General features: G+C 44.2%; 1 protein-coding gene and 1 long non-coding RNA gene across 3 annotated transcripts; one reads left to right on the top strand and one right to left on the bottom strand.

Annotated features, from left to right (window-relative positions):
* Positions 1 to 13781: 13781 nt before the first annotated feature.
* LOC120656233 lies at positions 13782 to 16151 on the bottom strand. 2 transcript variants are annotated; one of them, XR_005667843.1, is made up of 4 exons: positions 15520 to 16151; positions 14831 to 15046; positions 14449 to 14557; positions 13782 to 14358 (listed from the first exon to the last, which is right to left on the bottom strand). It is a non-coding gene; the product is annotated as an uncharacterized LOC120656233 (long non-coding RNA). The 2 variants fall into 2 exon arrangements; XR_005667842.1 differs by having other exon boundaries at positions 14831 to 16145.
* Positions 16152 to 16580: 429 nt separating this feature from the next.
* LOC120656231 lies at positions 16581 to 20138 on the top strand. The gene is made up of 2 exons (XM_039934273.1): positions 16581 to 17222; positions 17304 to 20138. The coding sequence occupies exons 1-2, from the start codon at positions 16904 to 16906 to the stop codon at positions 17597 to 17599; spliced, it is 615 nt and encodes a 204-aa protein (XP_039790207.1). The 5' UTR covers positions 16581 to 16903; the 3' UTR covers positions 17600 to 20138.
* The last annotated feature ends 5420 nt before the right edge of the window (positions 20139 to 25558 follow it).

Here is a 25558-nt window from a genome sequence, read left to right as displayed (position 1 = left end):
TTGCTCCATTGATCCTCCATTCTCCAATGTGAGGCATATATCATCCCTTGTGGTCATCCTACCACTTTGCCATCACTACTTGGTGTGCACCAACCTTGCTCATTAACACCACTTGAACATCGAGGTTAGTACACATAAGTTGTCACTAATTATCCAAAACCAAACTAGGGCTTTCACAGCCGCCCGCCGCGAAGAGGTTGGATCTGGCCACGGGGAGAGGTGGAGACAAGGGGGTTGTCGCCCCTCGCGGCCGTCCGCCGGAGAAGGGCCCCAGATCACGCGGCCGGCGGCGGATCTGTAGGCAGTAGGCAAAGGTGAAGACTGCGGCGAGGTGGAGGAGAGGGAGAGAAGGTGGGCTGCGGCAGGGTGGACTAGGGCTCTAGCCGTCTTGCCTCACACGAGAAAAATCAGTAGCGAAGAGTTTACAATTAAAAAAGTATAACTACATACGCTACTTATAAATTAAATTCACACAAAGATTGGAAATGTGTATCTTAATTCTCCTGGTATCGGTATAATATGTCAAAGAATAGTCTAACACAGAACCTCCCGTAGCAAAGCACGGGCCATTTGCTACTAGCTATATAGGATTCACCTCCACTCAGTGTTAAACTTTTTGTTCGGAAACCACCGAAATTCGGTGATTTTTCCCGTTTTCGGTCCCATACGAAACACACTTTCCAGTCTGGAATTTGATAGATTTCGGTTCAAAATTCAAAATTATAAAAGTTATTTTTTTTTATCAAAAACGAAATTTGAGCTAACAAAGTACTCCCTCCGTCCCACAATAAGTGATGTTTTAGGATTCAAAATTTTCCCCACAATAAGTGATGTTTTAGAAGATTAGTTGCCTTTAAAAGAAAGTTAACGTGCATGTATGCATGCAGACACCACAAAAGGGAAAGAAATCAGGGGCACATGCATCATATCCCACTATCTTTAATCTATCCTAAAATCCTAAAACAGCACTTATTGTGGGATGGAGGGAGCAGTACATACGATGGCCTACCACAGCCTATACAGCGAAGAGAAGAAGCGTCCTTGTATATATAGGGATAAAATACAAAAAGAGGGTGGAGATAACAAAATAGTACATACGATGGCCTAGCTTTGGTGATTTTTTAAATATTGAAAATCCATTCTACTGTGTTGTTACCGTCATCTGACGTAGTGAGCAATTAACACTACTAGAAAACGGGCCTTGGGAACCGGCTGAGAAGGGCCAAAGGCACCGGTTTCCCAACCGGTGCCCCGCAACCGCGACCATTGGCCTCAACCGGTGCCTTAGGCTTACATTGGTACCGGTTGAAAATACCAGCCGGTACCAAAGAGGCTGCCACGCTGACGTAAGGTGGCAGCCCCTTTGGTACCGGTTGGTATTTCCAACCGGTACCAATGATCTTTTCCCTTTTTTTCCCAAATCTAGTTTTGTTTGTTATATTTATTACTGTTTATTCTTTTATAATTGCTAAACGCACTCAAGCTCTACAGTACTCTACGTTCATTGGTCGTTCATGTTCGTTTTCAGAGAATATTTGAAACTAACTAAAAGTGAAATGCGAGCATATAATTAAGCTAATTAGATGAACTAATATATTTACAAATTTACAAACATCAAGGCATAATGTTTAAAAATATTTACAAATGTACAAGTCATGTTAGCCGTCCAACTACTAGTCCCCTCAGGATGTCGATGGAAGTCCTCTATAGATGTGACCGTCGTGGTAGAACTCGCCTCTAGGATCCAAGATCTCGTTCAAAATGAATCCGGCGAGCTGCTTGCACACGGCGTTGATCCGATCAGTAGAGTAACATTCATCCCCCATTTGAGACATCTATCATTTAGGAAAAAAGCATTAACATTATGTGTGTTAGTACAATTATGAAAATATACTAGTGAACGGTTTGGACGTACTCTCGTTTCTTCATCAGTAGCCTTCCCGCATGGAGTCATGATGTGCAAGTAGTCGCATACGTAGTACCCGCACCAATCAGTCCCTTGTTGTCTCGCACACTTAAGGAGAAACAAATAAATTACTCAATTTAGAACAATTTGGGATTATATACTTAACTAGACAAATCTTTATGAATGAACATACCGGATAATCCATGTTAACGTTCAGTTCGGGCCTCCATTGACCACGTTCTTTGTTATTTTTCACAAATTTTTTCCAAATCCTGCGCTCAAAGTTAAGTTTGATATTCAGGAATTGTTATTAACAGAAAAAGAATTTGATTGTGCAAACTGAACTTACCTGTTCAAGGGGTCTATGATATGTTGGATTGCGGACTTTGGATTTCTCATTGAGTCAAAGACTATAAGATTGACAGTCTCTACGGAAAGTATGAGTAAAATCCAATGATAACTGCAGATATAGATAGGATATATACATAAATGTATTAGGCAACTTAGTATTTATTTAGCAATATAACAGAGGTTTGAGTCGATCAAGGCTTACCCAAAGTTGTATGGTATGAATATATAGGATTTGTAACTTTGCCTAGTCAACGAATCGTACATGTTTTGGCACGTTTCCTAGTAACTTTCGTTGATCAATTTCTGGTTGACAAGCAAAGGAGACATGAAGCCGATCTGATGGTGCCATCCATGTTTTCGGCTTCTTTGGGTCTCCTGTCTAAACGATGCAATAGAAATTTTATAATGCACACATATAATTATGTTCTTGTTAACAAAAAGTATTAATGTAGAGGTAAGTGATACTTACAAAACCCAAATGGTGATGATAGAGGCGTCGAGGGCTTGTCGATGGTAGATGTGATATAAATTTTGGAAGTATACCCAGAAGTCGTCCTCCCCGCGGAAGAAATCATGGTCACGATACTTGACTCCAAACATTTTCCCTTCGTCTTTCGCCATTCGCAGGTACCATCTATGCAAATTGAACATCTGCGTGCCTAGACTTTTCTCCTCTTCCTCAGTGACAAAAGATTTTCCATGATGGAATGGAGTAATTGTGCGAGCGACAGGGATTTTTGCCTCCACATGCCCCGTTGCCTCCTCTAGCGTTAATCCAGTTTCAGAAAGAAATATTGCGGCCTGTAGGTCCACATGGAGTTGTACGCCCGTCGGGTGTAGGAGTGGCAACCCTGGCACCCGGAGGGGTTCGAGTTCTTTTTGTTGTGTGCCAAGCTGAGGAATGGTCTTGCCACATTTTTTCTTCAGATTTCTCACCTTGTGTGCCTTTGTCGGAGTACGATCATAGTCCGAGGGTAAGCTTTTCGGTTTTGGTGGGTTGTCTAGGTTTGCGAGAAGATTTTTCCCTAGTTCTAGAGGTACATTTTCCCTCGGTGGGGGGACTTTAGGCTTCAATTGTTCTTTTATATATCGAGCAGTCTCCTCTTCCAACTCCTCAGCGGTTTTCTCGTAGGTTAATTGTCTTTCGACCGTTTTCTGCTTCTTCTTTGAGGGTCCAGCCGCTGGGAGGGATGCTGTCTTTTTCTTTCCCTTTCCTGGTGCAGGAGGAGTTGGAGTACCCGTGGCCCTTTGTGCCAGCGGAGACGGTGGTGAAAAAGGTGGCAGTGGGGACGGCGGTGAGGTAGGCCGCGGAGACGGGCGATCAGTCTACACGGGAGCCGTTGTGCTTGCAGTAAGTTTGATGTCGGCCTTGCGCCATAGAACGACCCCGTGCAGTGCGTCTCCCAATGTCTTCTCTCCATCCTCTCCAACGAAGTCGAGCTCAAGATCCTCATTGTTTCCAACTATCTGCTCGACTTTGACGGAGGTGTAGCCAGGGGGTATCGGCCTTCCATGAATTGTAGTAGAAGGATTCAGGGGCAGGGCTGACCCGTATGCTACATGAATGGATATATTTCTTGCTCGCACATGAAGCTCGCACGGTGTTGGCATGGTGACATCATCCACTGGATACCTTTGGTCATCTACCGCCGTTGGCTCAATCTGGGGTTGCTTTTTCGCTTGTACGTCGGGCGCCACTGTGGATGCACAGCTGCTGCGTCGCTGAGAGGCCGGGCTTATCACAACATCCGGGTGCGACCCAGCAGTGCCCCTTTGGCTCAGAGCTAGCAGCACCGCCTCATTGACCCTGGCATCCATCTGAGATTCCAAATACGCAACCTTCTTGTTCATCTTTTCTTCTATGGCACGAAGTTTCTCTTCCTGTTCGGCTTTGCTATTTCTGTGAGTCTTGTAAGAGGGATCTCCGGCCCAAGCAACTTTCCATGGGACCACGCCGATGCCGCGGGCTCGTCCAGGGTGTTCCGGATTCTTTAATGCCCTTGTCAGCTCATCATTCTCCCTTTGAGGATGGAATCTTCCTTGTTGATTCTCATCTATTGCACCGACTAGATCGCGGGACACTTCTTGCATATGCTCGGGCACGACCAAACTTCCATCCAACTGGTTTAGTGTCACGCCATTAGCAAATAACCACCACTTGGATCTATCCGGCCACTCCCAAGTCGTCGGCCTGATGCCTCTATCCATAAGGTCCTGCTCCATCTTCTGCCATTTTTTAACTGACTTCTTGTACCCGGCAGCCCCAAGGTGGTGGCTGTACTTCTTATTTGCTGCATTCACCTTGGCTTGTTCGGATTTTTTTTGGACTTCCTCTGATAGTTTGTATTGTTTGAACTCCTCCCAGTATGGTTTAACCTGAGGAAGATCGTCCCAGTTCGTCTCCTTATCCTTCTTGATGTAATTGGTGTACAACTTCTTCTTGAAAGTTGCAAAGGCAAGGGCCATCTTTCTCAAGGCACATTTCTTCACAAGTTCTTGGTCAACTCCTTCAGAAAGAGTGAACATATCCTTGAGTTCTGCCATAGCATTTCCTTCTGATGTGCAGGCACGGCGTTTTGCTGTTCTTCGGGTTTGGTCATTTTCCATAGTCTTGTGGTGATCGGAATTCTTGCCCGAACAGTAACCCCACATTGGTTGACAAATTTTGTGCTAGCATCCCCTGGAGCACTTGGACAGCCCTCTGCGTCCACTTCTGTGATGACCTGTCTTCCCTCCATTTTCTTGGTTGGCCGGCGTCTCCCTTTTGACTGGCTCAACGAAGTCGATGCTGAGGTCGACTAAATTACAGAAAAGATATGTTAACCGCAAAACTAATCTACCGAAGTCACCATGCATATAGTTTTAAGATTCGTACTGGAACATGCTGTTGTTGATTGGGCGGCGGCGCAAAGTCATCATCTTCTTCATCGGCATCTCCAGACATATTCAGGAACGAATCAGCTGTCCGAGCATCTTCTTCAGCGATTGGCTGGGTGGTGTTGGCCCTCGTATCTTCGTTTATTGCGTCCAACATGTATTGCCCGGCGGCCTGCTCATCATCGAAGGGGTCCATCCTTAACTGAAACCGTAAAAATGTGTTAGAGTATGTGTCCATCCTTAAATGAAGCAGGATAATTCAATTCTTTGAACGAATATGCGTGTTTGAGAGAGAGAGAGAGTGTGTGTGTGTATGTTAGAGGGACAGAGAAAGAGAGAGAGAGTTAGTGAGTGTGTGTGTGTGTCTGTGTGTGTTAGTGTGTGTGTGTGTGTGTTAGAGTGTATTAGACAGTGTGTGTGTGTGTGTGTGTGTGTGTCGTGGAACGGGGTCGAGGAACGGGGTTGAGAGTTGAGGGTCGAAGAACCGGGTCGAGGAACGGGGTTGAGGGTCGAGGGATGGCGAATTCGTGAGTTAGAGAGTGAATACGAAATTACTCGTCGTCGTTACTCGTCGTCGTTGCACGAGTTACATGATAAATACATGAGTTACAGAAATACATGATAAATACATAAATATAAGCATTATTCACTCTCTAGTTAAATACATGATTAAATAAAGTCTCTCTAATAACTAAATTCTATAACTAAATTATTCACTATATATAAAGGATATAAAGTGGTTAGGAAAGTCCTTATAGGCATACAGTATTAAAATGTAGTATGAAAATGTATTTAAAGTGATAGGTGTTGTTCATGTTATACTTGCCTTCCTCAAACTGCTCCTGCTGCTCAAACTGCTCAGAAGATGGCTGCTCCAGGTACTGGTACTGGGGCTACTGATCAGATGGATCAACGTCTACTCACGAACACATGGCCAAAAACAATACACAACATAAACATACATGCAAACAATAGCAAAAACTAAGAAACAGTACAACAATACATGAAAACAGCAACCAAAACTATGCTAGAACTATTCTACGCGTTACAACGATCGCGTGGACATAAAGAACGCCTAAAACGGAGCTAGAACGTGAAAACTTTGCTTAAAACAAGGTCTAGGGGCTTTTCTGCAAGAAAAACTAAGTTTCTAGGGGTTTTCTGCAAAACCAGGGACCTATACATAATTAAAGGGTAGACGCAGGGTTTAGGATGCAAAAAGACCAGGGGCGATGGTTGGGTGGACCGCAGGTTAAATTTTAAAGAAGATCAGGGTCTAAAACGTAAAAGCAGGGGCGGATTTGGAAATACTTTTCAACTAGCATTGACTGCATGTTTATTTTGAAGAAGCTGAGGGGCTCTTTAGCAAAACACGTGGGCGCTGACCGTTATCCGCCTGGATTGATTCGGGCTCGGGTGTTTCCGGCCGTTGGATCAAGATTGAGCGGCTGAGGTCGGTTGGGCGCGCGGGCGGCGGCGCGAGTTGCCGGAGACGACGCTCCCGCGGCGGAGGCTCACCGGAGATGGCTGAACTCGGCCCTCCGGGGGTCAAATCGACCGGGCTTTGGGTTTAGGATGGACTACGCGGCATGCGTGATCCACCTATGGCCTGAGCGGGGCTAGGAAAGGCTCGGGGCGGCGGGTTCGACAGCGGTGGCAGCTCTGCGTGGCGGCGCTCGCCGGGGCGTACGCGCTGGGCGGCTTTGGGGCTCGGATCCGAGCGCAAAAGGATGGCGGGGGCTTGGGGGGCTTACCGAGGCTTGAAATCGAGCAAGGCGGCCGTGCAGGGGCGGTGGCGTCGAAGGCGAGCGGCGAGGGCTGTGCGGTGCCCGTGGACGAGTCGATGCAGGGGTCCTCCGGGACTCTTGGCTCCACGGGAAGTTTCGGGGTCGAGCTGCTAAGCCGGTGGAGGGGTCAGGGAGGTCGGAATCGCGCCGGCGACGTGGAATTTCACGGGCGGAGCACTTACCGGCGGCTAGAGCGGAGGAGGGGCGGGGGCCACCGGCGCGAGCGGATGACGCCGGACCGAGTGCAGAGAGGAAGAGGCGGCGGCGCGACAATGTGGCAGCGGCGGCGCGACTATGCGACGGTGCGCGCGCAGAGATGGAGGGCGGCGGCGGTCGACTGGAGGAGTGCGCCGGTGAGCAGTGGAGAATGGAGGAAGAAGGTAACGGATTTATACCCTTGGCCAAGGGTACCGGGTCAAAAATTCAACCGGTACCTATGTAGGCCTTAGGTACCGGTTGCATATACAACCGGTGCCTTAGGCGAGGCCTTAGGTACCGGGTCTCCGCACAACCGGTGACTAAGGGCCCAACGGGCGGGAAATGAAAAGACCCTATGGTACCGGGTGGATATCCAAAACCGGTACCTTAGGCCATTTAAAGTTCACTTTTCACAAATCTTTGACACACTTTGAACGGAATTCTTCAGTATCTCAATGGTAACGCTCGGTAATTTGGGCTCTGCGGCCACGGTTCGACTCCCGTGCGACGCCCCACTTTTTTTTATCCAAATAGGACCCTAAGGTACCGGTTGGATTTTCCAACCGGTACCAAAGGTTCTCTTTTCTTTTCCCTTTTCTTTTCCTCTTGTAAATCTATTAATTGCCTCATAATTCATAATAAATCTGATAATTGCCTAGAAAATCTGATAATTATCTAATAATTTAAATAATTTTCTAATAGTTAAAATAATTGTCTAATAAATTTATTATTTGCTCAATAAATTTATTAACTGCCTAGTAAATCATTCAACTAAGAAAATATTAACTATGGTTTTAGGTGCACAATAATAAATCGTTTAAATGTAAAATAATTTTAATTACTACATAATAAATCATTTAGGTGCATAACTAATTATTTTAATTACATAATAAATCAAATAATTGCATAATAAATTATTTAAATGCAAAATAATTCTAAATACTACATGATAAATTATTTAGGTGCATAACTAATCATTTTAATTGCATAATAAATTAAATAATTGCATAATAAATCATTTAATTGTCCAATAAATCAATTCATTGCATAAGAAATCTAATAATGTTCACAGAAAATATTACAAGACATAATCATTCAACTAAGGGAATATTAACGATGGTTCGCTTTACAATCGTCCCTTCATTATGATCATGACGTGCGTACGGAGCCTCCTCTTCGGCTAAAAGAATACTTGTGTCAACCTCCACTGCGAACGGAGTCATATCTTCAACCTTATTGTATTCTTCTTCATCTGTGACATCGTCGGCTCCCACAATTTTTCTTTTTCCTGCCAGAACAATATGGCGCTTTGCCTCATCTCCGGCACCTACAAAACTTGATTTATTCCTGGACTTGTCCTTTCTCGTTTTGCTAGACATGTCCTGCACATAGAAAACTTGAGTGACATCTTTAGCTAGGACGAATGGTTCGTCTCGATAGCCAAGCTCTTTGAGGTCTACCGTTGTCATTCCGTACTCGTCGATATCGACACCTTTTCCTGTGAGTTTAACCCATTGACAACGAAATAGAGGTATCTTCAACGGCCCATAGTCGAGTTCCCAGATCTCTTCAATGTAACCAAAATATGAGTTCGTTTGGCCACTAGAGTCGGTGGCATCTATACGGACACCACTATTTTGATTGGTGCTCTTGTTATCTTGGGCTCTTGTATAAAATGTGTAACCATTAATTTCATATCCTTGGTACATCAGGATTGAATTTGCCGGACCCCTGGCCAGCCAAGCTAGCTGCTCATGAATTTGATCGTTGGCCATGACTTCCTTCTGCAACCAGGTGGCGAATGTATCGTTATGATATTTTGTAATCCATGTCTCAGACTTCAAAGGGTATATACTTCGCACAATTTGCATGTGCTCCTCCATGTATGGAGCCACCAAGGCTGATTGTTGCAAAACTGTGAGATGTGCTTTGCTCAACGTGGCATGATCTGTGGCATTTACTAATTTTCTTCCAAGTGTGCTCTTTCCAATCAGCTGCCCCTCATGACGTGATACTGGAATCCCAATTGGGCAGAGTTCTTCCACATAGTCAACACAAAATTCAATGACCTCCTCTGTGACGTAACCCTTCGCAATGCTTCCTTCTGGACGAGCCCGATTACGAACGTATTTCTTTAGTACTGTAAAGTATCGTTCAAAAGGGAACATATTATGAAGGAAAACAGGACCGAGAATACCAATCTCTTTGACCAGGTGAACTAGAAGATGCGTCATAATATTGAAGAATGATGGAGGAAATATCATTTCAAGACTGATTAAACTTTGGACAATATCCTCTTGTAGCCTGCTTAAACTCGATGGATCGATTGCCTTCTGAGAAATTATGTTGAGAAATGCGCATAGCTTTATGATTGTTGCTCGAACATTAGCTGGTAGAATACATCTAAATGCAACTGGAATCAATTGCGTCATCAACACGTGACAGTCATGGGACTTTACGTGTGCGAATTTTTTCTCTTTCAAGTTCAGTAGCCTCTTTATATTCGAAGAGTAGCCTGATGGGACCTTGATACTGTTCAAACAGTCGAACATACTTTGCTTCTCTTCCTTACTAAGAGTTTAGCACGCAGGACCTAGATATAGGGCGGCCCGTTGTTTCAAACATTGAAGATCTTGCCGCGCTTCCAATGTAACCTTTGGCTTACCGTAGACACCAAGGAAGCCTAGAAGGTTCACACAAAGATTTTTTGTTAGGTGCATCACATCAATTGTGTGGCGGACGTCTAAGACTTCCCAATAAGGTAACTCCCAAAAAATACTCTTCTTCTTCCACATAGGTGCACGTCTGTCATCACTCTGCACTGATCTGCTGCCGGGTCCTTTTCCAAATACTACTTTTATATCTTTGACCATTTCAAACACCATTTTCCCACAACGGTGCCTAGTCTTGGTATGATGATCTGTCTTTCCATCGTAGTGAGCATGCCTCCTCCTTAATGGGTGCTTGATCGGAAGAAATCGACGATGACCCAGACACACAATCTTCCTACAGTGCTTGAGGTACATGCTGTCGGTTTCTTCTAAACAATGGGTGCATGCCCTATAACCCTTATTGGATTGTCCGGAGAGGTTACTTAGTGCTAGCCAATCGTTGGTGGTTACGAAAAGCAATGCACGCAGGTTAAAATGATCCTCTGCGTGCGCATCCCACATACGAATACCCTCATCTTTCCACAACAATAGAAGATCCTCAATCAGTGGTTTCAGATACACATCTATATCGTTACCGGGTTGCTTCGGGCCGGGGATAAGCACCGGCATCATAATGCATTTCCCCTTCATACACAACCAGGGAGGAAGGTTGTATATACAGAGTGTCACAGGCCAGATACTATGGCCACTGCTCTGCTCACCGAAAGAATTCATGCCATCCGTACTTAAGCCGAACCTTATATTCCTCGCTTCATTTGCAAATGTTGGGAATGTTCTGTCCATTTTTCTCCACTGCGACCCATCAGCGGGGTGTCTCAACATATTGTCTTGCTTACGTTCTTCTTTGTGCCATCGCATCAATTTAGCATTCGTTTTGTTCATGAACAAACATTTCAGACGTGGTATTAGAGGAAAATACCACATCACCTTGGCAGGCACCCTCTTCTTGACACGCATCCCCTCAACGTCGCTCGGATCATCTCGAGGGATCTTATACCGGCATGCGTTGCATACAGGGCATGAATCCAAATTTTCATACTCACCTCGATATAGGATGCAGTCATTAGGACAAGCATGTATCTTTTGTGCCTCTAATCCTACAGGACAAACAACTTTTTTGCCTCGTATGTTGTCTCCAGCAAGGTGTTACCCTCAGGGAGTAAGTTTTTTATAAGTTTCAGCAACTCCTCGAATCCCTTGTCAGACAAACCATTTGATGCCTTCCATTGCAATAATTCCAATGTGGTACCCAACTTCTTTTGGTCTTGTTTGCAATCAGGGTACAACAATGTTCTGTAGTCCTCCAAAATACGCTTCAGATCTCTCGATTCGTTTTCTGTTTCGCAACCTTCCTCAGCTTCGCGCAGCATCTGACCAAGACCATCTTCTACAACGTATCCTTCAGTATCTTCTTTAGGCTCACCCATTGGAGTGTCATTGAAAAAAGAATTATAATTGGCTGCAAAGTCAGGAATCCTGTCCTCTTCTTCTACATTATTATCCAGCACAATTCCTCTTTCGCCATGCTTGGTCCAAACATAGTAGTTCGGCATGAAACCACTATTGAACAAGTGACTATGGATGGTTCTTGATGATGAGTAATCCTTCACATTCTTACAAAATTTGCATGGACAACGAACGAAACCGCCATACTTGTGTTTCTCGGCCGCTTTTATGAATTCATGCACGTCATCCATGAACTCCTTTGAACGCCGGTCGGCCATGTACATCCCTTGTCGACTCATCTGGGTCCACAATACATTTATATACATCATTGTATTGTACAAATAGTTCATTCATACTATCAATTTATAACAATATATTTATATAATTGATAATGCATATAACTATAATAAATAGATGTTATTCACTTATCAAATAAATTGAAAAAACATATAAATACAATAATTTGATAGTATTCAAATATCAAATAAATTGATAACGTATATAACTACAATAAGATGCTACAAATAAAAATAATTATCACATATATAAACTAAATTAAGTAATAACTGTTTCTAAAAATTAATTGCTAAGTTATAAAGAAAAATAACTAACCTTTTTTCAAAAAAAAACAAAAATTCGTCTCCCCTCACCCCACTCAGCTGCCATGAACAGTGAGTTCACGGCAGCTTGAGAGGGAGAGGGGCTGGGGTATTTATAGGCTCGGGCCAAAGGCACCGGTTGATTTCAATGACCCGGTGCTAAAATTAATTTAATAGAACCGGGTCAAGGCACCAACCGGTGCCTTAGGCCCGAGCTCCTGGCAGCTGCCACGTTTCATTTCCATAGGAACCGGCTATTCCTATAAACCGGTGCCTTTAGCGCGGCCTTCATTTGGTACCGGGTGGTGATTCAGACCGGCTCCTATGGTGACGCATTGGAACCGGTTGGTACCACCACCCGGTGCCAATTTCCCTCCACTAGATCGTCGATGGCCAAAGGTACCAACTGCTGTTGCAACCGGTACCGATGGGTAGCCAGAACCGATGCCCGTTTTCTAGTAGTGTAATATTAAAAATCCATTCTACTACATAGTGAGCAAGGGTTTTATTCTGTAACAAGGTCGCGCGAGTTTCAATTGTCTTTCCGTTTCAAATATTGTAAGTGATCAAAATATTTTAATCGTAATGTTCTACGGTAATTAAATGTTCTAATTGCAAAACTGTTCTACTGACAATATTCTTAGCAATAATATTCTATCCTCACAGTAAAAATATTCTATCTTCACAAATCACAACAATGATATTTTTATCTTAATGGAGAAATATCCATAGGAAAAATATTCTACCTTAACGAATAACTACTCTACCTCAACACAAAGAATAAATTTGTCGGCTCAGAGAAAAATATTCCATGTAGGAAATATTTCAAGTTGGCGAGGGAAATATTCTAGCTTCATAGGTAAACATTGATAGCATTGCAAATACAAATAATAAGTGAAAAAATGTTTTATGGAAAAAATAAAATAAAAGTTAAAAACAACACACGCCCTAGGGGCTCTTCCCCTCCAGTGGACCAGACATCTGTCCACCCACCCCCTCTCCATTTAAAGTTTTCTAATTTATGATTTGGGTCATATATAATTTAAAAACAGCCCAATTTATATGTCATCAAAATAATATTTTATATTTATAAAAAATATTTTGAGTACGTAATACTGTTGTTCTACGTGAACCAAAAAAATATTCTAATCTTTATATTGAGGTATTCTAAATTTATATAAAAATATTATATTTTCATAGAAAAATATTTTCAAATTCACAAATATAATATCCTACGTAAGAAAAATAAGAAATATTCTAACTTTATGAATGAAATATTCTACCTTCACAAGATGACTATTCTAGTAAAAATAGATTTAATAATATTCTACCTTCACATGAGAAATATTTCTACTTTATAAGAAAAATAAAAAATATTGTATCTTCATGAATTAAGTATTCCATCTTTTTAACATCAATATTCTATCTTCAAAATGATAATATTCTTAGATTCAAAAAATTATAAAAATTAATAAATAAAAAATAAAATATGTATTTTACAAAATGGGATATAAAGAAGAAAAAAGAAAAAAAAATACAATTTAACATGAAAAAGAAAAATACAGTCAAAAAATAAATGGACCATATTAGGCCCAACATGGTCTAACATAGAAAAGATGGAGAGTGGATGGACGGTGACTGAAGATTCCCGAAGCCCAAGCCCCCAGTTGTAGATTGGGCCACTTGGAACCACAAGTGTTGGGCTCAGAAACTCCCAACACTGGATCGAACTACCGTGTTGACTAGAAAGACGGGCGCGGCGTTGCTGCGCCAGGCCATTGCTGAGCATGGTCCAAAATTATTTTCAGTAAGTTTTGACATAGCTAGAAATGCTCTGTTCAGTTTATTGGTATCCACAACGACGGCAGAACGCGTAGCGCTGGAAAGTTGGGTTTGGATTAGGCCAAACCGTCCATTTCTTGTCAACCGAATCACGGGACACGCCTTGAGATCTTGCCTCGTACAGAAGGATGGCTCGATAGATCAGGCAGAGCAGAAGCTATAGCTGCCACCATTTGATACATAACTCCATGCCACGCAACGCAATAGAATACCACATTGTTACATCATACCACGCCCAACATTAAATAATAATAGAGTACATGTTAACAGTTTTGGACAAATGCATCTTCATCCAGGAAGATTGTTCCATCACTGAAAAAATGTCCCTCCCTTCGACATCATGAGGAAGGGAACTGTAGTTTGATTGCTTGAACTGCCGTAAAATGTTTGAGCATAGACATTGGGACAGACATGCTTGCTCTGATATGCCTGCAGTGGGACAATCGTGGTTCTCACTTCTCAGCCAGGATGCTGAGATGAGCAGATGGACCAGGAAGACATGATGATCAAAAATTGTGAAGGATGATCACAAAATGTGAAGGAGCAGGCATAGAAAGCCTTGCGAAATCACGTGCAGTCAATTCTCTGATGTCCCTAGTGGAGTAATGCTTCTCTTGGATGAAGGTTCTTTGTTGGACTCCATTGGAACCAAATGCAAGGGAAGGCAAGTATGAAGAATCCTTGCAAAGCAAACATTTAACATGACTGGACAAGCTTGTAAAAGATAAAAAAAAAGAAGTTTAATTGAAGTGAATGAGTAGGTAAGTGACCTTTTGAAGACATGCCTCTGTCGAGGAATAGTCCATTTCTCAACTAAGTGATATTGCGTCTGGTTGCTTCTATTGCTTGGTCGTTCTGAACAAAAGGATGGCCGAGCCACTACCTTGCAGAGGGGCACCACATTAGATAACCTTTGAAGCACAAATTAAGGGAATATTTCACTTCTTTTTTTGGAAAAACTCTTTGGGATACGTGGTATATCTTTACTGTTGATTATCTTAATTGCCTGAGGATTTTGGATTGGGATAAATTGGCTATTAGCAATAGAAAATTATGAAGTGTGTTCTAATTACTTGAACTTCGCCAAGCAGAGGACTGACCCAAGTTGGATGAAAATATTTCAGCAAAATATTACGAAAAGTGAAGACATACATCTTCATACTGGTGCCGAGGATGTCTCCCAGTTTCCATTTCAATAATTGTGGAATGAAGGCTCCAGATATCAACTTCAAGACTGTACTCATTTTTATTCACTATAACCTAAAGAATTTCAAGTAGGTCACACACTCACACATCTCTGGAGTTGGAAACCACGCATGGCAGATCCTTTCAACTGTCATACCTCAGGGGCAATCTAGTATGGGTTTCCTGTGAAAGAGTTGTTTCAACAGAAGAGATTATCTGCTTAAAAAATGTCAGTAAATGGGAAAAAATCAAAATATATCATTTTGCCTTTTCCATTGCAAAAGAGCTCCGGATAGGCGATAGCAAATTAGCAATCAGAGCCACGTTTGTTTTTATCTCGATAATTCTCAGGAAATAGACAGCTGGTAAGCTAAATAATATAGAATGTATCCAGTAGATGTCAGAATGGCAAAATGGCAAAACATGGTTTGTAATCAGCAAATTACCATGAATGAATTACCACATTGATCAAAACAGAAAGACCATCTTGAAGTTTTAAAATGTCTAGCGATGTCAGAATGAAACATGGTGCAGCGAAAGGCCCACCAAATATAACGATGATTGAAATATTCTCATATGTGTTTCCATTGACACTTCCAAATGAGTAGCAATATCTTCGAGAATACATCAGAAATTTCATGAAGTAAGATGCCTACCAATATTTCTGGATCGTTAGGCATTTCATGCTCGACGCCGATGCGTGCATAGAGCTCGATCCTGCGACTGCACCCGTTTCGCAGCTGCCTGTCCGCGCTTCCACCGTGGAACTCAGCAATGACAACGACGACCCTTGCAAACAGCCGCGACGCAAGTGAGGGCTCAGAGGTGGTCGTGACCATGTGCCGGGAGAGCAACGAGGCATCCGCGGCCGCGGGCGGGAGAGGAGGCGGTGTGGCGGTGGAATGGAGCAGCGCCGCGCCACCGGCGGTAGCGGGAGTTGTAGGGACAAACACGAGGCGAACGGGAGCGTGCAGACTCCCCAGGCCCCTGCGTCCTGGCAGGCTGGCACCGATTCCGCATCGTCGCAGTCCTTTTAGGCGCCATCACAGTCGCTGTCGCTCGCCCGGGCTGGCGCTGTAGGATTATTTGGAGGTGCGGCGGCGGCGGCAGGGCTGGAGAGGAAGAGAAGGGGGAACGGAAGGCGACGGCGGGGGAGGGCACGGGGAAGAGAAGGCGACCAGGCTCGATGCCTCTGGAAGATTGTCCAGCACCGTTCGATGCTAGATCCGATGGCCGATCTTTTAATTCGTGACGTGGCGCGCTCTGGTGCCAGGGAATGGCCATAGGAAGGACGCGGATTCGTGTTTTAGAGATTTGTTGGGCCAAGGTCTAAATTATTTTCCCAATCATTATTCGAACTGCCACCTATTTCTATTTCTACACTATAAAAGAGCGAGTTGTGTCAAAATCTTTTTTTACCTAAGATGGTCCCACTATCGAGCTATTCGCTTGACTTATCAGCTAGCCAGCAGTACTTTTCTCTAAAAAAATCACCCAGCGAGCAGTACTTTCAGCTTCAGCGAACAGCTCTTGTACCTCTCACGTTGGCCCCATTGCACAGGTTGGAAAAGATTGGAAAGGGGTGGAAAGGGATGAAAGACGATAGAAGGGAATTGTTTCTGCCGTTTTGTCATTATTTTTTTCACTACACTACTACGGGATATACCCACCCGCTGTACCCATTCTGCCTCCATGATACTTCAGAAAACTTCCCTGTGATTGCGCCATTAACGAGCCAGAGAAAACGTGCCATATCTGTTTCGAAACCCTACCTTGTCGCCCCTCTCCGCTCCGCACCCGCCGCCACCCCCGGCACCCCGCGCGCGTCCCCTCCCGCCGCCGCCCGCACCTCCCACGGTGCCCCGCTCCGCACCCGCGCCGCCGCGCCCGCCACTGGCCGCGGCCGGGACGCCGTCCCCCCGCCCCTGCCCCGTCGCGGCCGGCGCCCTGCCTACACGGCTGCCGCCGCTGTCACGAACGGCGGTGCAGGCACGCTCAACTCAACTGGAGACGGCGTGGACGAGGCGTACCGTGTCGGCCATGCGCGCGATGTGCGCGAGCGCCCAGTCGAAGCCGTGCTTGGAGTTCAGGCCGAAGTCGACGGCGACGAGGAGGTCCCTGCCGCGGGCCGCGGCGCCGCTCCCCGGTCTCCCACTCGAGCTCCGCCGACGCGTCTGGGGCCACGGGGACAAGGCGCGGAAGCACCACGCCACCACCTCCCTCCAGCTGTACTCCTCCACCGTCTCCATCGATCGCTCCAGCGCTCCGCGGCAATGGTTCCGCGGCGACGCTTTTCCCTCACGGGGACTGCGGTGGTTGTGGTTTCTGCAAGGGCGGCGGTGCGGAGTTCCGTATAGAGGTAACTCGTGGAGTCGTCGTCGTCCTCTATGCAAATTCCTCAGAATTTGCGTACGGTTGCTTTTTCCCTACCGTGCTGCAGGTATCCAATGGAGCAAGCAAGAAGACCAGTTGGGGAAGGAGATGCGACTCGTCAGTCTAAAAGAATTCAGCATCAGAACAAGCTATTGCCTAATGGCATCGGTGTCACTGTCAGCAGGGCACCAGCCACCGCAGCCTGATCGCATCAGAGACTGCGTCTGCGTGTACAGGTGGTACGATCTCCTTCTAGAAGGACAAAGGTTGTGTTCAGCTTCTGCATACAGATTGAGATATATAAACTTGTTTCATGTTGTTCGGTTACTAGATAGCTGCCAGTATTTTGTTGTTTTTAGATGACAGGGGATTTGTCCAATTGAAAATTGGTGATAGCATGGGTGCCACCGGATTATGAACATCAGCTTGAAATTGTTTCATGATAGTTCATATTGGTTGCTGTGTGATTAATGGATCCCGAGTAATTGTTACAATAAAAACAAGAGTAGTGACTAATCTGAATGTTTGGTAACACCACTGAAACTGCAATGCCCTTGCTTGCATGTTTAGCAGGCATTTATGACCGGTGGACAAGAGCGATGGTTCGGAGGGTCTTAAATTCATCTTGAAACCTGATTCAAACAACTGAAGAGGTTGCAAGAGCGTTTATCGTCGCTGCTTCGGCTGCCACTGCGCAGTCTACATGCATGTCTATCGTGTATTCATCCAAATTAAGATGAGAGTGGCAGCCCAATGCAGAAGCTTCAGCCACAATTCTCGAAAATCATGAAGGGGTTCTCATCCTCAGCAGACCTGTCAGGACCTTACAATCTAAAAGTCCTCACAGCTCAAAAGCGGCAATGATCGAGGCTCTAGCTGAAGTCGTTGGTCTGCATGTCACTCTACATGTCTACCCATGCATAATGCATCCCTTATCTATTTATTGTTTTACATATACTATGCAAAACAACTAAGGTTATTAGTCAGCTAGAGCTGTTTTACTTGCTTGCTTGATTGATGTGAAGTCCTGCTATTTTATTTACTAGGAAGAAGTGAAACATGACTAAAGTGGACACTGTTTTGAAATTATTTATTTAAATGATCTGGGAATTTAAATGTGCTTATTCTGTTATGTTACCATATTGCTTAAACTTTGCAATTGATGATAATGATGCTATTCTGTTCGTAGGAGCATTCATGAATGCTTGTTCCATAAGTTTTATTCACACTGCAGCAAAGGTTTATTTAGTGAATATTAAATCATTTTTAAGTAGTACGGAGTTAATTATTTCTCAGAGCTAGCCTGGTGAGAACTCACAAAGCTTTCAAAAAGGAATCCATGTGTGCTTGATTCAGTTACTCACTGCCAGTTTACATTGTTTACATTCTGGTGAGTCACTGCAAGCAATATATATGATCCATTCAGATACTCAATTCTGGTGAGTCACTGCAAGCAGTATGATCCATTCAGATATAGTTTACATTGTTTTCATCAGAATTGAATTAACAGAGCACAAAAAGGCTCTTGTTGCTTAAATATCTTAATAACATGCAAATCATGTCTTAACTGTTTCATGCCCAAATCATAGTAACCTCTAATCTCTTTCCATCTTATACTCTTGTATATTGGTCAAAGCGATCAAAGGCAGTGATACATAGGTACATTTATGTGAGGAATAATTAAAACCTAATTTGATTAGCCATAGATGAAATTACTGGTTTGCATATATGCCTTATTGCTACTACATGACTATCTGACTGGTGTTTGGCTTAGTTCTCCACAAGGTTTGAAGAAGCACATCACAATCAAATGTTTTGGAGGAGCTACAGTAAGCTATTCTCTATTGATCAAATATTTTGGCTCCATGTTGTAGTTAAACTATATTGATTATTGCATAGTTTACTTATTCATGTCACAGATTAGAATACAATGCTGTTTCTAAGTCTTTTGCCTATAGATTTCAAAGTCTGGTGCAGGAGAACTTCACTCTCTTATATTATAGGCATACACTTTGGATTGATCTGGACGACGTGGGAGGTGTCTGTGAACCATCCTGTTTGCATGAGTTCCTTCTCCCAGCTCTCTACCAAAATTCTCCATTTGGGAATATTAGTTTGCAGGGAAAAGTGTTTTGTATTTCCAGTAGTTTATTTGCACATCAGTACTTAAAGTAACCTAATAATTGTGTCTTTTGTGAACTAGAGAGAAGTATTAATCAACATTGCGTGTGAATCTTCAGAATTATCTCCATTTACATTTCTTTGAATTGAACTGATATGGCATGAAGAAGATTGCAATCACTTGCAAAAATACATATGATCAATTGAAATTCTTTTCTAACGCTGACACAAGCCATGTGCTTATAAAGCTTAAAAGATGTCAGTTTTATTGCTTAACATGTCGGTGTGCTTGTTTTTGTTTTTACTGTTTCCTATCTTTAATCCACTGGTAATGATTGGAATCTCTTGCATTGCAGACACGACCGTCAAGAGACCGGCACGCCCTCGGCACCTGTATGAGAGACCAGCAAGAGCACCTGCAGACAGGTGCATGTGCTTGCTGGCTGGTACATGCTCAACAATGTGCCTCTGGGGTCGATGGAGAAGGTGCAGATAGTGAGAGCATTAGTGTCGGCAGCAAGATGGTAGAATGCGGCAAGTTAAACAAATTTAGGAGAATCTAACCGAGAATTTCAGAGCCAACAAAAGGTTAGTAGAGTGACCAAACTACAGCCGAGGTTGTTAGTGGCCTTTTATTGGGGAATTCTTAACTATTTTGGGGGAGTGATGGTTCTCTTTTTAACTTGTTATTCTGAACAAGTGTCCATGGAATGCACTTGCTGTAAGCAGATACTGAAACAATTCGATTCGCATTGCTTGAATGCACTTGCTTTCTTTTAAACTTGTTTTCCTGCTTTCTTATGGTGATAAAATATTTTTTTTGCTTGATCTTGTAATGTAATTGCTACCTCATTTTATTTTGACATCACATTGTTGGCAGATTTGGAATATGTAATGCGTGATTATACCTGCTAAAATTCTAGCTAATGCTCCTTTGTGTCAAGGTTCTCCGTTGTTGTGATACTTGTGATTGATGTTATTCTCTCGTCGTGGAGTGCATGATTTTGTTATTACCTGTTCGAAGACATTCTGTCAATGGGATTAAGATGGTTGATGTTGTGTCCAAAGCTTTTTCAAAAAAAGAAGATATTAGAAGAAAATATCCGTCCAACCTATTGCTTCATCTGCTCACGGCATGGTAGTGATAGCTGCAAGTAGCAGTGCCAGAAGTAAGGTCGAGCCACAGTAGTAGTGCCACCAAGACCTGAGGTGCGCGTGCATCTCAGGTCTTAGTGGTTGCAGTAGTAGTGCCAGAAGTAAGGTCGAGCCACAGTAGTCCCTCGACAAACTGAGTTTTGCACCAAGAAGCTTAGGAATGGACAGGACCAATGGGTCATATGAACCGAAATTAAGTAGTCAATTAAGTCTTGATGAGTACAACATTTTTTCCTTCCACTAAAAGTTTTAGAATGGTAGGACAAAAGTTATTTACCATTTATAAGTGGCACTCACGTACCAAGATTCCTGAGTTGATTTGTGGTAAAGTTTATTGACATTTCTGTAGATGTTTCTAAGGGTACAAATACAAGACACTGTTGGTGTTATCTAAAGTTTTTGTTGTCCGTGTACTCCAGGTCACAAACTCACAATGACATGGTTTTTTTCGCAAATGTGCAAAGCACGTTTTCCATTTCATTAAGAGGAGAGTAGCAAGATTTCAACAATCTTGATAAGCCTAAGCTAACCAAGACACAGGCACAATCTCCACACCAAAACAACTGGTTCTAATTTAGATCGCTGACTGGTGACCAAAAAAGAGCAACCATAAAACAACTAACCTGCGACAACCGACACCCGAAATGGGCAATTAGACCACAACGAGGTCTGCCGCAGCCAGGACATCCTCCTCGTCCCACCTCATGTCCGGGAAAAGCTCTCGCAAATAAAGCAGAGAACTTGGACACTGAGAACGAACCCTTAAAGGTCTCGCAAACAAAACAGAGAACTTGGACACTAATAATAAATGTGGATCCTAGAGTGTGTTTGGATTAATCAACGTCTATAAATAAAAGGTAGCGTACTAGTGTCTCGCTCGCAGAACACTCTAAATCTTCATCGGTACCTGTACAATCTTAGCTTGCCCGTATTGCCTTTTTGCTACAGCTGCTTGGCATATGGCTTCCGCCACTGCTCTCAAGATGGCCGCCGTCTGCATGCTGGTGCTGACCATGGGCCTGCTGATGGCAGCTACTGATGCGTCGTCGGATCGGTTCCAGCACCTGCACGTAGGCATGAAACCGGATTGGATACGGACGGATATACATGGATACGGACCGATATAATTATTTGTTTCTCGGATTCGGTTCGGATACGGGTAGTGTCAAAATGTCTCGGATATTGATATATACATTGTATGCATAATAATATCAAATTTTTAGTCTCCGGATACAGATACGGATCGGATATTAACTGTTCGGATTCAGATATCGGGCGTCCCATTTAGTCTCTGAACCTCTCGGGACGGATTATCCGTCTGATAATATCCGTCCCGCTTTCATCCCTACCTGCACGCTTCTAAAAAGGCTGTTTGATCCCAACAACCCAGCCTGCCCCTGCTCTTCAGAACGAGTATAATAATGGGCTCATAGCCCGTTTACATGGTACTTTTGCTACGGAAGAGAAAGACATGAAAAAAGGGAGAGGAGTGGGCTAACAACACGCTCCAAGACAAACTAGGAAAGAGAGAGGGATGGATTGCTAATCTAATAGCCAATTTTGCAGCCAACTTTATTATATGAGTGAGTGATACTAGTGCCAGCTATATATGACATGGCAAAGATATATAGCCTGTTGTTAGCTGTATTGTTAACCTTGCTCTTATTAGGCTGTCCCTGCCCTGCCGGTGGCGAGCCACATTCTGCTGCCTTGCCAAAACGAGCACTCATGCGAAACCCCCCAGAGACAACATCGTCTCTGGACAACTTCTACTTGACCAGCGGACTGTCCGGCCCTCCTAGGCGGACCGTCCGCAGTTCACATCTTTTGACATCGTGCGACAGGCGGCAGCAGGCACGGCGGCGGCGGCCGTTCACCGGCGCCGGTGGCGCACAACGGGAGGGGGAAAGAGGCTAGGGGGCACAAGTGACTCACCACGATTCCATTCCCGCAGTCGGTTCGAGCGGAGGATGACAGGAGAAGCGGATCGACGGTGGAGCAAAGCTTCAAGCGGCTCCAATGGTGACGGCGGTGGCGGGGGCGATTCCGGCCGGGAGAAGCTGGGCTGGGGGTTGGGGAAGGTGGAGGAGGTGGTGGGGAAGGTGCTCGCGCGAGGAATCGAAGTATGGTGGCCGGAGGAGGGAGATCGACGGAAGGAGGCGACGGCGGCGCGAGCGGACGAGCTCCGCTCGTCTCTGGTCGAGGTGGGAATGAGAAAGGAGGAGATGACGACCGGGCCCACATCCAGCTAAATATCTGGGCGTTACTCTGTCGGACCGTCCGCCGATCCCTAGCGGATCGTCCGCGGTTTTCCTGGGTGTTACAATCCTACCCCCTTAAAGAAATCTCGTCCCGAAATTTAGAGTGAAGTTACTAATTGAAACAGGAGCGAAAGGTTAGGTACCTCGATAAGTTTGTAGCAACTCCGGACACTTGGATTGAACAAATTCTTCCGTTTCCCAAGTGGCTTCCCGCTCAGAGTGATTGCTCCATTGCACTTTATAGAAATCACTGGTTTGATTCCGAGTGACCCTGGTCTTGTGATCAACAATTTTGATTGGATACTCCGGATAGACAAGATCGGGCTCCAGTTGCAACTTTTCTATGTCAATCACCTTTTCTGGAACACGGAGGCATTTCCGGAGCTGAGAGACATGAAAAATATTATGAACTGCGGATAATTGGGCAGGAAGTTCCAGGCGATATGCTACCGGCCCGCACCGCTCAATGATAGGAAAAGGCCCAACATAGCGAGGTGCGAGCTTTCCCTTTACTCCGAATCACTGGACTCCTTTCATTGGAGATACCCGCAAGTAAACATGGTCTCCCACTTGGAATGAGACGGACTGATGTTTCTTGTCCGCATAACTTTTCTGTCGGGATTGGGCTATTTTCAAATTCTCCTATATGAACTGGACTTGTTCTTCTGCCTCACTGACCATCTCAGAGCCGAACACATTTCTTTCCCCGGCTTCTGACCAATTCACTGGAGTTCTACACCTCCGCCCATATAACGCTTCAAAAGGAGCCATTTTGATGCTTTCCTGATAACTGTTATTATAAGAGAATTCCGCTAGAGGTAGGCATTCATCCCATTTCTTGCTATAAGAGAGCACACAGGCTCTAAGCATATCCTCCAGAATTTGATTGATTCGCTCAGTTTGACCATCGGTCTGAGGATGATAGGCTGAGCTGCGAATAAGCTGAGTACCCAGAGATGCATGCAACTGTTCCCAGAAATGGGCAACAAACTGTGGGCCTCTGTCGGATATAATGGTTCTTGGGATACCATGAAGACTCACAATCCGTGCAATGTATAACTCAGCGTATTGGTGGGATTTATACCCCGTCTTGACTGGAATAAAGTGTGCGGACTTAGTGAGACGATCCACTATAACCCAAATAGAGACACATCCCTTTGACGTGGGAGGCAAACCAACAATGAAGTCCATACTAATATCCTCCCACTTCCACGAAGGAATATCCAAAGGCTGTAGCATGCCAGCAGGTCTGAGATGACTTGCTTTGACCCTTCGACAGATATCGCACTCCGACATATATTTCGCGACCTCACGTTTCATCCTGGTCCACCAAAATCGCTGTCTGAGGTCCTGGTACATTTTATTGCTGCCCGGGTGAATTGAGTACCTAGAGAGGTGAGCCTCATCAAAAATCTACTTTCGAAGTTCCAAATCCTTAGGTACTACTAGCCGGTTCTTAAACCATAACACACCCTCGCCATCAAGCTGAAAGCATGCCACACGAGGGTCACCTTCCCTTAGCCTTTGCCTAATCTTTTCCATGCCAATATTATTTCTCTGAGCAGCAATAATTTGATCCCGCAGTGTTGGAGTGAGGGTAATATTGGTAAGTGTACCCTCAACTACCATAGCCAGATTCAACTTCTCCATCTCTTGGCATAGAGTTGCATGCATAGGTGTTGCTGAGATGCAGTTGCAACTTGCCTTTCTGCTCAATGCGTCTGCCACAACATTGGCCTTACCCGGGTGATAATGAATTTTCATATCATAATCTTTAATCAACTCTAACCACCGCCTCTGACGCAAATTGAGCTCACTCTGGGTAAAAATATACTTGAGACTCTTGTGGTCTGAGTATATATGAATCAGATTACCTAGAAGATAATGCCGCCAGATTTTCAGTGCATGGACCACTGCGGCTAGCTCTAAGTCATGAGTAGTATAATTCTCTTCATGTCGCCTGAGAGCTCTGGAAGCATAAGCAATCACCCGTTGATCTTGCATAAGGACGTAGCCGAGGCCCGTACCTAATGCATTACTCACAAGCGTCAAGGCCAGAGTAATACCTGGCTAAGCCAAAGACAGTAATGAGAATGCGGCCAAGACTTGTACCTGATGCATCACAATAAACATCGAAGGGTCAAGTGATATCTGACTAAGCCAGAACAGGGGCCGATGTTAAAAGCTTTCTCAAAGTCTGGAAAGCCTGATCACATTTGTCGTCCCACACAAATTTTATCCCTTTCTTAAGCAATTCTGTCATGGGCCTAGCAATTTTGGAGAAGTCCGGTACAAACCGGCGATAATATCCTGCTAGCCCAAGAAAACTTCGAATTTCCGGAACTGTCTCAGGGGTCTTCCAATCTAGCACATCTCGGATTTTGCTGGGGTCGACAGAAATACCGTCCTTCGAGATGACATGGCCTAGAAATTGCACCTTTTTGAGCCAAAATTCACACTTGCTGAATTTGGCGTATAACTTGTGCTCACTGAGACGCTGAAGGACAATGCGAAGATGCTCTGCATGCTCTTCTTCATTCTTGGAAAATATAAGGATGTCGTCGATGAAAACCACAACAAACTTATCCAGCTCGGGCATAAATACTGAGTTCATGATATACATGAAATGTGCCAGAGCGTTTGTTAACCCGAAGGACATCACCAGGTATTCATAAAGTCCATATCTGGTAGAGAAAGTCGTCTTAGGAATATCTTCGGCTCAGATTTTGATCTGATGATAACCCGAGCGGAGATCAATCTTGGAGAATACTTTGGCCCCAAATAG

Source organism: Panicum virgatum, chromosome 1N, assembly GCF_016808335.1.
Source record: "Panicum virgatum strain AP13 chromosome 1N, P.virgatum_v5, whole genome shotgun sequence".
Classification (NCBI taxonomy): domain Eukaryota; kingdom Viridiplantae; phylum Streptophyta; class Magnoliopsida; order Poales; family Poaceae; genus Panicum; species Panicum virgatum.
The sequence above is the reverse complement of the archived record's forward strand: the minus strand, read 5'-3'. Positions and strand labels throughout refer to the sequence as shown.

What these genes read in the sequence shown, in the direction of transcription:
- LOC120656231 (XM_039934273.1), top strand. Translation starts at nt 16,904, where the DNA reads ATGCGCGCGATGTGCGCGAGCGCCCAGTCGAAGCCGTGCTTGGAGTTC. An exon ending in GTGCGGAGTTCCGTATAGAG is followed by an intron (nt 17,223 to 17,303) that starts GTAACTCGTGGA and finishes ACCGTGCTGCAG; the next exon opens with GTATCCAATGGAGCAAGCAA.